Here is a 13,718-nt window from a genome sequence, read left to right on the forward strand (position 1 = left end):
CCACAGTAGCGGGAATTTCTCCTCATGTACAGCCCACGGAGATGCTAATACACCCGGCTTCCCTCACAATAATTCCGCCCGCCCGCATGGAACTCCTCACGGCCGCCTCACACACTGTGGCTACCATGACGTGCCGAGTCCCCTAGTAATAACGCGCCCGCCCGCAAAGAAAACACATTCCTCTCACAATAATGCCACCTGCCCACATGACACTATTGCTCCCCTTACAATAACGCTCCCCTCATAATAATAATCCCGCCCGACACCATTGCTCCCCTCATAATAACAAGACTGCCCGCTTCACGCGGCTCCCTGACCTAAAATAAAGCGCGAAAGCGTAGAAAACAAAGACGTGACGCCAGGGTCAGACAGCGGCGGTTGAGACGCTCGAGTGGCAGCCTCGACAGCCAATCATAATTAACTGCGCTCATACTTCTAGCCAATGGCAGGCAGCCGCCGATGGAAGCCCGGCGCATGGCTATGATCGACACTACTGCAAGCGAATGGCGGTGCAGGCGGCGGCGTGACCCTCCAATGAGCAGCCCCGGGGGGCGTTCCCCAAGGAAAGGGATGCTGGTTCCCGTAATGGAGTCTCTCAGTTGGTGAGCGGCCATTGAGGGAGTAGGGATCCCTGTAGAGCGGGGTCAGGGGGCTGGTGACAGAGCTCCGTGTATCGCTTTTCCTCCATTATCGCCTCTCACCGCCGCGGTGTTTCCGAGTTCGCTGCGCATCCCACGTTTCCTCACCGTGACCGCAGCAGCCTGACCCGGGAAGATGGAGATGATGAAGCGCATCACCCTGGAGCTGAGGAACAAGTCTCCGGCGGAGGTAAGGCAGAGCCGGGGGGACAGCGGGAGCTCCTGTGCATGCTGCCGCTCGCGCTCGCAAAGTTTTCGTGTGGAGGGAGGGGAGAGGGTGCTGCGGCCCCACCTCATGGCTGACGAGGGGCCCCAGGAGCCGGCAGAGCTGTGTAGCGCTGTGCTCAGCAGGAGCAGTGTGTGTGTGCTGTCACTGTGTGTGTGTGCGGGAGTAACCCGCCGGCTGCCAGCACGTGTGTGATACCGCCGTCTGTGTACACCGGCAGCGTGGGCAGTGCTGGTCTCCGCTCTATGGTTCTACATAGGGGGGCTGTATGGCTCTACATCGGGGGGCTGTGCTGCTCTATGTAAAGGGGCTGTATGGCTCTACAGGGGGCTATAGATAGGGGGTGGCTTTATAAAGTAGGCTGTATATGGGGGGCTTTATGGCTATACAGTGCCCTATACACGGGGTGGGGGGATCTGTGGCTCTATACAGTGGTCTATATTTGGGGTGTGGGTCTGTGGCAATACATTGGGCTATATATGGGTCTACGCAGTATATAGTGCGGGGATCAATGGCTCTATACAGTGGGCTAAATGTGGGGGGGTCTGTGGCAATACATTATATATGGGTCTATGCTGTATGCAGTGGGCTATATATGGTGCTGTTGATTTGTACAGTGGACTCTATATAGGGGGCCCGTGGTTCTATACAGTGGGCTATATAGGGGGGGGGGTGTCGTCTGTGGCAATACATTGGGTTATATATGGGTCTATATAGACTAGTGCAGGGGGTCGTTGGCTCTATGCAGTGGGCTATATATGGGGGCTGTTGCTCTATGCAGTTAGCTGTATATGGTGGGGGGTGGCGCGTGTGACTATACATTGGGCTGTATTTGGGTGGGCTGTGTGGTTCTATGTAGGTGGGCGGTATGGCTCTATACATAGGGGGTGTAGCTGTCTGTACAGTGAGCTGTGTGGCTCTATATAGGGTGGCTTTATGCATGGTTCTATACATTGGGCTATATTTTGGGGGTGGCTCTATACCTGGGGTGGGGAACCTCAGGCCCGGGGGCCGTATGCGGCCCTCTTAGCCGGTCTGAGTGGCCCGCCCGGCTGCTTTGCCGGGAGTCAAGTACAGGGGAATTCTCGTGAGAGGTCGGTAGTTCTTAATCAACAGCAGCCGGAGACTGTTGGTCCTATTCAGCGGCAGCCGCCGGTGCGTGGGACGGCTGCAGCAGGACAATTTGCAAGAGACATTTTTACATATGGCCCCCAAAGGCTTTTTTCCCCCCATACAAACGGCCCTTGGCACAAAAAAGGTTCCCCACCCCTGCTCTATACATTGGGCTATATATGGGGGTGGTCCCTATACATTGGGCTATATATGGGGGTGGTCCCTATACATTGGGCTATATATGGGGGTGGGCCCTCTGTGGCTCTATACATTGGGCTATATATATTTTTTTGGGGGGGGCGGGTTTGTGCCTCTTTATATTTGGATATATGGGGAATGCTGTGTGGCTCAACATTGGGCTAAATATATGGGGGGGTGTCTATACAGTGGGCTGTCTATGGGGGAGGAACTGTGTGGCTCTTGGCAGGGGCCTGCACATAGGCTATTGTATTGCTCTATATGGTATCAGGATGTCTAGGTGGACATGGTCAAAGTGTCTAAACAAGAAAAAGTTGGCACAAATTTGTTTTTCCTTGTTCCCAGGTGTTTACATTGACACACAAAGTATAGACGGTTATGTTAGGTGATGGATGGCTCAGGCCACCGATTGGTGTTGGCAGGGAGTTGTGCACAGTCTGCTGCTGGGCGGCTTCCACTGGGGAGCTGTATGTTCTGACTGGTGATGGACAGTATATGGGACAGTATGGCTATATAGGGAGCTTTACAAAGGGTGATTGCTGGCTCACTGGTTATTTATATCTTGTGGTAGTATGGCTCTCACTGGTGGTGGTGGTGGTGGTGTGTGTGTGTGTGTATATAAGGAGCTATATAGCACTAGCTGAGCAGGTATACAGGTATAGCTTTTGAGGGGACAGATGTAATTCTCTAAAAGATGATGTATGGGGTGCTGTACTGCTATATGGTGATGTATAAGTAGCTGTAACATGAAGGTAGCTATTGGTATGTAACCCTGTTCTCTACCCAAAATATAGGAAACTGTAGTTCATCTGCTTAATTACATGTGTTATATTACACAATTTTTTGTTTATTTCTTGCTCTGGAACGATATTACCGAATGGTCTGTTAAGCACCAAGGCAATTTTGACTTGAGGTTATACCTCTTCATTATCATGTCATTAGCTAAGCAAATTGGGAAGGCCACACCTCCTGGCTGCTTCCCGCTGGAAGTGGAGACCTGATAAGTGTGCAGGAGCATCTGAGACGCTGGGAGCTAACTGAATTTGCATCTTATTATCCTGAATCCTGTGACCTGTTGGGAAGGAAGGTTTCTAATCCTGTTTGGTAGAAGAATTAATACTCATCGTGGAAATCATTACCCGGGAGTGACTAAATGTCTGCAAGCATCCATGACAGGCGCTACGCCAGACGCCGTATACTAGATTATATACTCGCAGCAGCTGGACCTTTTACGGCTTTGTCGTTTTGTGTTTCATTTTGAGTCCACGTTTTAATGTGGTTTCAATGTACCCAGCATCCTCATACATTCTAGTAACCAGTCCCAGTCTATACCTCTGTCAGGTTTATGGTTAATCCCGATGCTTAGTGGCACTTTTAATATATTGTGTTAAAGCTTTCTGTAATCATTGTGAAATCTATGAAGCTGATTTAGATTTTAAGTTCCCTGGCAGCTCACATATCTGCCGTTTACAGTAGTTCCGACCCCTCTATGGGATGTGAGGGATAACTTGTGGTTCCTGTTGTCGTGAAAGCCACATCGCACAGAATCCCCGCCCTTGTATTGTTACCAGTGGTTGGTTGAAGCATTAGGAGCGGATCCAGACCTGACCACACGGCAGCGGATTAGCAGTGCCGTGCGACTAGGTAGCCACCAGAGTGTAATGCCGCCCTTCACAAGCCTGCGAATAGTCAGCAGCTCACTCCCCATCAGAGGATTCCCCCACTGTGTGCAGCCCTGTGGGAGAATCAGCCTGATCGAGGCCGTAGCTGATGTTACCCACCCTCCCAAACGCTTGGGCTCTACCTAAAACTGATAATTACTAACCCCAAACGCCGGCCTCCTGTCAATCCCCTTGTGAACAGCCAGCAATAGAACAAAAAAAAAGTAGCAGGCTTTCATTGCAGGACGACCTTGCGCATGCGTACTGAGACCCGTACGCATGCGCTGTCTATCGATAATGAAAGTCACCGTGCCAACTCACACACTAGCAGCAGTTACACTATACACCTTTTAGCACATACACTCAATGCTTCTGTGGCTTGTAAAGAACCTGCAGGGCTTTCTGTTAATACCCGGTCTTGTTTTATTCAGTTTCCGTGTCCAACTGTATACTGCAACGGCTTATGCTAGTGCTATATAAATACATTGGTAAATCTATTGGGACTTTTTATTTTTTTTTTATATATATATAATTTTCCTGATCTTTGTGTAGCTGTTGAAAACAGAGCAGTTTTAGAGTAACTTTGTGCACACTCCGATGATGCAGAAATCTGCAGAAACCTATTTTGCGTCAGAAGCGCTTTGTCCCTTGGCGAGGAAAGGTCCCAGCGCGGTGTCTGTGAAGATTATACCTGACAGGGAAACTGTGGTGGTGGCTGCTAAGTGCAATCATCTAGTGTATGGTCAGAGACAGATAAGGCGATTGAGTTCAGCTGTCATCTACAAACAGGGCAGAGACTGGAGCGAGTTTTGCTGTATACGCCCTAGAGGTGGGGTCACTGCTTGGTATGACTGCACAATTGGAAAGGCCGATCTTCATTATAGTTCCAGCTACATCTGTGAGGTTGTTTTTTTGCGAGTCCAAATCATTCAGCATTGTCCGCAGCGGAATACACTGTACCAGGATTTAATAACGATACTGGTTTTACATACAGTAGCACAGGTGATTGAGGTCATTAGAAAGGAATTTAATTTCTCCCGCCCTCCCCAAAATGACGGCATTCGCTTGTAAGCAGTCAGCATTTCACCAGCAAATACTGTCTGTCTAATGTCCCCAGCTCTTATCTGTGCTTCGCTGCTTGTCAGCTCTGTGCTGAAGCATGCAGCCACCTGGTTCTGTCCAACAAAGCTCTTGATGCACCAAAAGAAAAATACAGGGGTGTTTTAGGGTTCAGCTGTCCCCTGCAGTAAACTTATGAAGGCTTTTTTTGATCACTGTAGTGGGGGAGGCGCGTGTGTGGCTGTTTCTGTGGTGGGGCCTGAGGTACAGTAATCTTTTAATAATGCCCCGGCTTGCTTGGACAGCTGCTGTTCAAGTGATCATCTTGCAGCCCCCGCTTCCCTGCTGTCGGGCGTCCACCAGTACAAGTCACTTGTTGCTCCCAGCAGATGTTACAGGATGTAGGTCACTTGATACAGAAACCCCTTCCTCCTGCAATGCCTAGTGTGGCTGAGGTGTTGTATTGTTTAATGGCCACAAATTCCCCAAATGTATTATATTATTACTGGCAATATGGAAATCGTGTAGATAAATATATGTACAAATAGTGTCATTCTTGGTAGACTGATTTAATCAGCTGCTGTGCAAATAAACAGTACAGTATATGTGGATGGTGAGATAGGAACAAGCTTTGAATATAAGCAGTTATGTCGGACAAGCACTACTGCCCCCATTATAGTCTTGTCCATGAACCTACACATTTCATATTTATATTATACCCAGAGGCGGATTCTGTCGGATAGATTTCTGTGCATAGGTGCAAGTAGCACATTTTTTTTTAAATCTCCAATGTGCTGGGACAATTATCGCTATCGGATTGGAGGTGTAGCTTGGTGGCTGTTTCACTTACACATACAAATATGTGTCTAGTGTCCGTTTGTCTCAGACACTGCCATCTGTCGGCAGTGAGTGAAACTACATCTTTCTCACACATGAACAAACACAGAGGCAATCACAAGGTAGCAGACTAGCTTTCAAAGCATTTGCTTCCCGCGTGCTTATTGGTAGGAGATACGTGGGCCAGCATAGTGTATAGATGTCATGTGTTCATTTCTCAGTCCTAGCCAATCAGTGCGGACTTCATACACTCCCCATGTTTATGTGGGCATCCTCCTGGCGTTCTAGTTTCCTCCCAAAGTCCAAAAGCATACTGATAGGTTATTTGTATTCTGACTAAATGAACTCTCCAATATGCGCTTGTATATTAGGGAATTTAGAGTACGTTCCAATGACACAAGGACAGATACAAGACTTCGACATTTAATTCAGATCTCCCTTTCTGTTTCTTCAGGTAGCAGAGCTGGTGTTAGACAATTGTCGGTCAAGTGACGGCGGGATCGACGGCTTAAATGATAGTTACACAGAGCTGGAGTTTCTCAGTATGGCCAATGTAGAGTTGACGTCACTGGCAAAACTCCCAAAGTTGTCAAAACTCAGAAAAGTAAGTAATGACCCTGAAAGTCTCCGGAGAGACTAAATGTACACCTGGACGAGTATGTTGCCCTTATTGTGTGGTGTACAGACAATTACTTGTCATCTTTGACTTGTTTTAACCCCTTCAGTTGTGGGGGTTTTATGGAGAGCTCCCCAGTGGGCTAGCTTTTTTTGGGTAGCACTACCTTTAAAAAAACACCACAGTCTCATGGGGTTGGGCAGCACCCCTGAGCACTACATCAGCCTCTGCCCGGCCCTGCCCCAGCAACCTGGCTGTGTGGGGCATGACGTTACAAGGTCACGTCGCACACAGCCGAGGGGAGGAGGCAGGCCCGGACATTAGGTAGCGTAGACCCTGATTCTTCCAAGAATTTTTTGGGTTGGCCAGTCTGAGCACTGAAGCACAGGCCGGAAAATTCTCAGAGTACTAGTGAAGACTCCAGGTTCTCCCTGGATATGTTCTAGCAGTGTGAACCTTTTAAAACTTGTGCTGTTTCGCTTCCCTGCCTGCTGTCAATCTGCTGTGGTTCTTCTAGCACAGTCTGCTCAGCAGAGAAGCAGTCAGGAAAGGGAAACTGCACAGATTTCAAAAGTTGCAGGGTGTTAGAATGAACACTAGGTAGGTTTTGTTTCCTAATGATTTGGTTCTTGTACCTTGCAGTTGGAGCTCAGCAATAACAGTATCTCAGGCGGGCTGGAGGTATTAGCAGAAAGGTGTCCTAACCTCATTTACCTCAACCTGAGTGGTAACAAGATCAAGGATCTGAGCACAGTGGAAACCCTTGTAAGTATTGTGGTCTCTGCTTTGCTTTCAATCTCCCAGTGTGGCGGTTGGTCTTGTGCAGCTACACACAGTTCTTGAATTTTTCTGCCCACAGAATTGTGAAAAGACACAGTCCGTTCATTACATTTTAAAGTTTCTTTGCTGTGTAGTGACTGACTGAAGGTCCATACTCACTGGGCGATTTATGCCCAGCGTGTATGGACAGCGATGATCGCTATCATTGCTGGGGGGGGGGGGGAGCCGCTCAGTGCATAAACAACGATCGGCTTTCCCCCTGGCCGGTGCAGTCAGCGGGGGGGGGGGCTTTGCATAGCCGTCCTCAAAGCCGCTCATCAGCTTGTATTACCAGCAGTTGAGCGGCTTTCCCAGCAATGATGCGAGAGTGCGCAGCAGCGCTCACCGTTAATAACGGGCATACACACTGGGCGGCTTTGGGCTGAAAGCCGCTCAAACCTGCTGTTTTGAGTGGCTTTTATCAGTCGCCCAGTGTGTATGGCCCTTTAAGGAGATGGGGTTCTTAACGACTAAAAACAAAGCCCTCCTAGATATGAAACACAATTTCCACATGTAACTCATGATGGGGGTTAAAGATGGGCAAATTATAGAAATAACCTTTATAGATGAATAAAGTTGTCCATTCTGTGAAGAATATATTTATCAGTGGTACTATGAAGTGCGTGATCTGGAAACCCGTGAAATGTGTTGCAGGGTGACTTTGTGAAAATCTTTTATGCTTATACTTTTGTTTATTTGATGTACTTTATCTACTGTCCAAGTTTTGTTTTTACCTGTTACATTTTTTTATTTGCTATTTAAACAACTGTTACATGAATTACATAACATCCTGGGTTTTAGTAAATTGTGTGTAGAACAGAGGTTCGCAAACTCTATTCTTAGGACCGCACACAGTGCACGCTTTCCAGGTCTCCTCATAAAATCACAAGTGAAATAATTAGCGCTACCTGTGGATCTTTTAAAATGTGCCCAATGAATGCAACTGCTCCTGCTGGGTGACCTGGAAACCATGACCTGTGTATGTCTGCCAGAATGCGGTATTCCAATGCTCTATGGAAACATCAATAAACCACTGATTTTTTAAAAATATATATGTGAATTACATGTTTATATTCGGGCAGGTAGAAGAAATGAAGTTGTAGCATTGGCTCTGAAGTGGTGTCCTTGGGGCTGGGAGAATACCTATTGTCACAAGGTGGCTTTTTTTTGTTTGTTTTTGTGCACGGTCCTCCCGCTGGCAGGCCACCATATTAAGTAATGTTTATTTGCCAGTTCTGTTACAGAATAGTCAGAACCGCAGGAATATCGGTGGCAGATCCTCTATAAGAAACTCCTAGTTGTCAGATGTAACGCCTCCTCAGAACAACCCTAAACCTTCTGTAGTCTTATTTCTGTATTTGGGAAACTTCATGGACTCTGCTGAAGACCAGACTTATATTATATTGTACACGAAAGCTAATCTCTGCTGACACGTTTTTTGTCTTTGCAGGCAAACTTAAAAAAACTGAAAAGCCTGGATCTGTTCAATTGTGAGATTACCAATCTGGCAGATTACAGAGACAGCGTATTCCAGAAACTGCCACAAATCACATACCTAGATGGGTTTGACCAGGATCAGAATGAGGCCCCTGACTCTGAAGAGGACGATGAAGGTGCGTGGGGCAGTTTGATTTCTACTAGAGCAACTTTTTTTGTTTTCTTTCCAGTAGAAGGCTTCTAGATGTGTGAAGGTGCCCATACACGATGCGTTTTGGGCTTGCGATGTGTGCGGGAGTATGTGCAGAACGTACTTTTCCAACTGGATTACGTTTAGTTCAAAATGCACGCTGTTGTAGCATATCGCATGCGTTTTTAATTGGATGTGCTTTTGAACTAGACCGCATTGTGTTGGGCACCTTTACTTTTTTAGTATTGAATTCAACTCAGGTCAGTGTTACTAGTAGCAGGTTATGTTTTCCAGATCACCTAGCTAACTCTTAATTTCAAACTTGTTGCAGTCATTCCTATAGATCCGCAGGTGGCTAGGATAACATGAAGTATTGGTAGATCTCGAGGACCAGTTTGGCCTCCCCATTATAGGGTATAATATTTTGTATTTATTCATTTTCACGTTGCAGAAGAGTACGACTACCCCGATGATGAAGCCAGCACTCCTGGCGAAATAGAAGAGGAGGATGAGGAAGAAGGGGAGTCTGATTTAGAAGAGGAGGAAGTTGGGCTTTCCTATCTGATGAAAGAGATACGTGTAAGTTTTTTTCAGTGGCATCCCATTTAAATAAAGTACAAGCATTGGTACTCTTTACTTAGAAGGGCGCCCATCTCGGGCATCTCGGGGATTGAATGCACTAAAAAATCGGGTGCGATCAACCGACGAGATGCCCGAGATTTCCCATAGGGAACAATGTTAAATGTCTCAATTGACCCGATTTTCCTGTTCAATGCCTCAATTGACCCAATTTTTCCATAGGAAACAATGTTAAATGGGCCACAGAGGCCAAATAGGCACCCTGAAGTGAATAATGGCCACCCGAATTGTTAACGCCACCCCACGATCAACGTCAACCCGAAGCGTGGCGAGCGCAGCGAGCCCGCGAGGGGCGGCGGTACGCGTCCTACGACCTTTTCATACCCCCACTATCCACGTCGGCGTGGAGTTGAGAATAGAAAGTGTGGCGAGCGCAGCGAGCCACCGAGCCCGAAGCGTGGCGAGCGCAGCGAGCCCCGCGAGGGGACGCGGATACCTTCACAGGTATCCGTGTCCCCTCGCGGGCTTCACAGCTGTCCGCGTACCCTCGCGGGGCTCGCTGCGCTCGCCACGCTTCGGGCTCGGTGGCTCGCTGCGCTCGCCACACTTTCTATTCTCAACTCCACGCCGACGTGGATAGTGGGGGTATGAAAAGGTCGTAGGACGCGTACCGCCGCCGCTCGCCACGCATCGGGTTGACGTTGATCGTGGGGTGGCGTTAACAATTTGGGTGGCCATTATACACTTCAGGGTGCCTATTTGGCCTCTGTGGCCCATTTAACATTGTTTCCTATGGAAAAATCGGGTCAATTGAGGCATTGAACAGGAAAATTGGGTCAATTGAGACATTTAACATTGTTCCCTATGGGAAATCTCGGGCATCTCGTCGGTTGATCGCACCCGATTTTTTAGTGCATTCAATCCCCGAGATGCCCGAGATTTTTTACTAACGATGCCCACGATCAAAATCGTGGGCGCCCTTCTAAGTAAAGAGTACCCAAGCATTTCACTGAGAACATTTGCTGGATCACATCACTTTTATGATCAGTACAACTAACCCCTACTCTGTTTAAAAATATTTTGTGGTGGCTTTTTTTTCCTGGAGTTCCTTGAAAATGCTAGTTTTGTTACATGGTAAAACCAGAGTGGCCAAACTAAAGTGATGCTGTTTCTTTATAATGCTATTTTCTTGCTTGGAAAAACGTATGCAGTGTTAAAGGAAATGTTGGGGCTTATCCCACCCTCTGTAGCCTTTGCATCAGCAGTGATAAGGGACAGGCTTTTAGGTAAGCACCCTCTTTTCTCCTTAGCAGCAAATTGGTTGAGAGTCCGTTTCTGGCAATTTGTATGTCTGGAGCTATCCCAGAATACACACAACATTTTTAAAGAAGAGCGTGGATTGTTGGGTCGACATTGTCTATGTTCACAGTAAAATAGTTGGCGACTAAAGGTTTCTGAACTCCCTCATGGTGTCTTGTTTTTTTTTTTTTCATGTCAGGATGATGAAGATGACGATGATTATGTGGAAGATGGTGCTAAAGGAGAGGAGGAGGAAGAGGATGATGAGGAAGACGGTATGTTAATGCTAAAAACTCCTTACTATGACCACTCTTTTCTTTGGGTGGTCCTGTGGACAGTTGATAGGATTCTTAAATGTTTGCACAGTGGTTTGTCCATTGGATCCTATAGGTGTAACCCTTCTGTGGGACTGCGTTGGGACTTTAGGGCCGAATTGGATTTGAGACTTTATGCTGCTGCTGAAGCACATCTGTTAGTGATTCTAACATTCACTCAGTGGACTTGTATGCCATGGCAAATGTGAGGTCAGCTTTACTACTGAAAACGGCAAACCTGTTCCACGCAACCGGCAGCTAGTGTGTATCCAATAATCTTTTAACCCTTTCAGGTCCGACATCTAGTCAGGCTCAACAGCGCTAGTAGCACATCCAGTCGTGAGCCACTTTAAAATAGGAACATTAACATCGTTCACATTTTTAAATTACAATTAACTTAAACCAGATGTTGAATTGCACAAAAATAATAATTGAACTGTGAAGGATTAAAAGACCTGACGCTGTTCAGTGTGACTTAATATGCAGTCATGTCGTTTTTAAAGACACCTATAGAACAGTGAATTCTACTGAGAATCCTGCTTGGAGGGGAGAGGAACTCTCTTGTGATGTCCCACAATTAAGTATAGGAGCATTGTGTTAAGTGGTATCTTTATGCTCGCTCATGGGAGTCCAAATGATCGTTTGGGTGCTTTCGGTTTTGTGGCCGCAGTTCAAATTGGTCCTAGTCGAACGTGGTCATCGTTATGTGGTCAGATAGCAGATATTTGTTTTTCATACTCCTCTCCGAATATTTCCACAGATGATGATGAAGCCGTTGAACAGGGCGAGAAAAGGAAACGGGATGCCGAAGATGAAGGAGATGAAGACGAGGATTGAAATATTATTAATGCGAGGCTTGGACCATTTTTTTTTTTTTTTTCCTTTCTGAGCCCTGAGGTTGAAGCGATCTGTATGTCTCTACGTGTACAATAGATGTCCCTACAGAATTTAATATGTAACTTTTTATAGAAGGTGTGGTTTTACACTTCGTGCCCTTTTTATCATTCCAAATAAGATGTTGAGATCCTTATTGGTAGTAATCATGTCCAGAAACTTCCTTCTACCCCCCCCCCCCCCCCCCCTCTTGTAAATAAATACATTGCCTGCCCCACAGTGTTCAGCAGGCTCTTTTGGGAATGAGGGGGGTTACCAGATGTGACACTCGCGAACTCCCTCTTCCTAGATTTATTTTTTAAAGGCAAATAGAAAGACTTTATGCTGAAAGCACTATCTAAAATGCGTTAACACTTGGTAACTTAACCATTGTACTGAGCAAGCTTTGTCACTACAAAATACTACAGGGCGGCAGTTCGGTGTGCTTTGGCCTATCCCAAATGTGAACGGAAACTCACATTTAAGCAGACGCCAAACAATTATTGGCAAAACATATTATATTAAATATTACAGGCTTTATTGGAAAATGACACGTAATTTGGTGCCACTTTCTAAATTTGCTACAACTCCCCCCTTAGCATTCTGAAGGTAAGCTATTGGTGAACCATATGGGTGTTCTAGAAATTGGCTGAAACACATCTAAGCATGTATGCTTATTGTAGTAGGCTGTTTTAGCTACGGTAGCTGTTGCAGTATTACAATGTAATAAATTCCTAGACTAAGGTGGTTATTGAAGTTACTGTATAGGGTATGGGCAGCTTTTGTTGCACCAAAGTTGCCTGACGAAATTTATTCCCCAACTCTTGAGGAAAAGTATAAAGATTTGCATAGGCAATCATCGCTGTCCTGTGATTTTTCTGATTTTGGGTGGCGCTAAATAAACCTATGCGTTACAGCTTTCCCAATCACCTTTTAGTTAAGTGCGCAGTCTTTTCCAATCGGACATTCATGCGCTGTATAGCCAGATCTGATTCTCCTCCTATTCCTGAGAATCGGTCCCATAGCTACGTTTGAAGTGTAGAAACCACCACATTCAATGTGGCTTTTTAAAATCCAGATAGTGCTGCTTATCCGAAGCAGTTTTGCGCTAGACGTTGATGTACAAAGGGGGCTTTTATCATGACTGCCGGCAGACTCGTCCGTTCCACTGTTCTTCCAGACAAATCATTGTTATGTTCTAGAAGTGACAAGCATTGATCTATTTTCTCAACATCCCTCTTATGGTCACTCGCTGTGCTCTTATATTAAAGACCAGTATAGCGCACAGCCTTCCCCTACAGATGCATGGCTGCTGTATGCGACTTAGACCTAGAGTAAGATCTACATATATAAATCATGTACCAAAAACCCTGTAACTTAAGTTGTTCCGTGTTAGTAATTTAATGCATCTTCGGAATACATCTCCTGGAGACTAATGGCAGCCTTTCAGAAAACTTATTTTCTTTATTTCTGGTTTTGGTTTGGAAATATATACGGGTGGGTTTTTATATTTGCAGAGGGATTTGTCCTATTTGAAATACTCTTTTATGGCAGTTTGTATATAGTGTGATCAGTTACTTTTGAATTCTCTTTAATGTGCGACTTTTGTTTTTAAATAAAGCCATAACAGTGTTATATAGCCCAAGCAGTAGTCCTTTGTCATTGAGGGCAGTATACTATTCCATGCCGTCATTTATCGCACCATAAGAACTGTCTGTTTAGCATAGTAGTGCTATCGGGCTTTCCAATTATAGTCATATTTAACTGTACAGGGAATGACCCAATATCGGGTGATAACACATGGGTATACGTTCCCTGGTCCATGTGGTAGCCTAAAAACTGATCTTCTGGAGCTGCTT

The 13,718-nt window shown here is 46.1% G+C and overlaps 1 protein-coding gene across 1 annotated transcript; it reads left to right on the plus strand.

Annotated features, from left to right (window-relative positions):
• Window positions 1-554: 554 nt before the first annotated feature.
• Window positions 555-13,498, plus strand: ANP32E (acidic nuclear phosphoprotein 32 family member E). Its single transcript, XM_083167258.1, has 7 exons — window positions 555-828; window positions 6,187-6,336; window positions 6,991-7,113; window positions 8,618-8,780; window positions 9,246-9,373; window positions 10,872-10,947; window positions 11,747-13,498. The coding sequence occupies exons 1-7, from the start codon at window positions 775-777 to the stop codon at window positions 11,821-11,823; spliced, it is 771 nt and encodes a 256-aa protein (XP_083023384.1). The 5' UTR covers window positions 555-774; the 3' UTR covers window positions 11,824-13,498.
• Window positions 13,499-13,718: the final 220 nt, after the last annotated feature.

Source organism: Crinia signifera, chromosome 12, assembly GCF_055691185.1.
Source record: "Crinia signifera chromosome 12, ASM5569118v1, whole genome shotgun sequence".
In the NCBI taxonomy this organism is placed as follows: domain Eukaryota; kingdom Metazoa; phylum Chordata; class Amphibia; order Anura; family Myobatrachidae; genus Crinia; species Crinia signifera.

What these genes read in the sequence shown, in the direction of transcription:
- ANP32E (XM_083167258.1), top strand. Translation starts at nt 775, where the DNA reads ATGGAGATGATGAAGCGCATCACCCTGGAGCTGAGGAACAAGTCTCCG. An exon ending in ATCTGATGAAAGAGATACGT is followed by an intron (nt 9,374 to 10,871) that starts GTAAGTTTTTTT and finishes TTTTCATGTCAG; the next exon opens with GATGATGAAGATGACGATGA. An exon ending in AGAGGATGATGAGGAAGACG is followed by an intron (nt 10,948 to 11,746) that starts GTATGTTAATGC and finishes ATATTTCCACAG; the next exon opens with ATGATGATGAAGCCGTTGAA.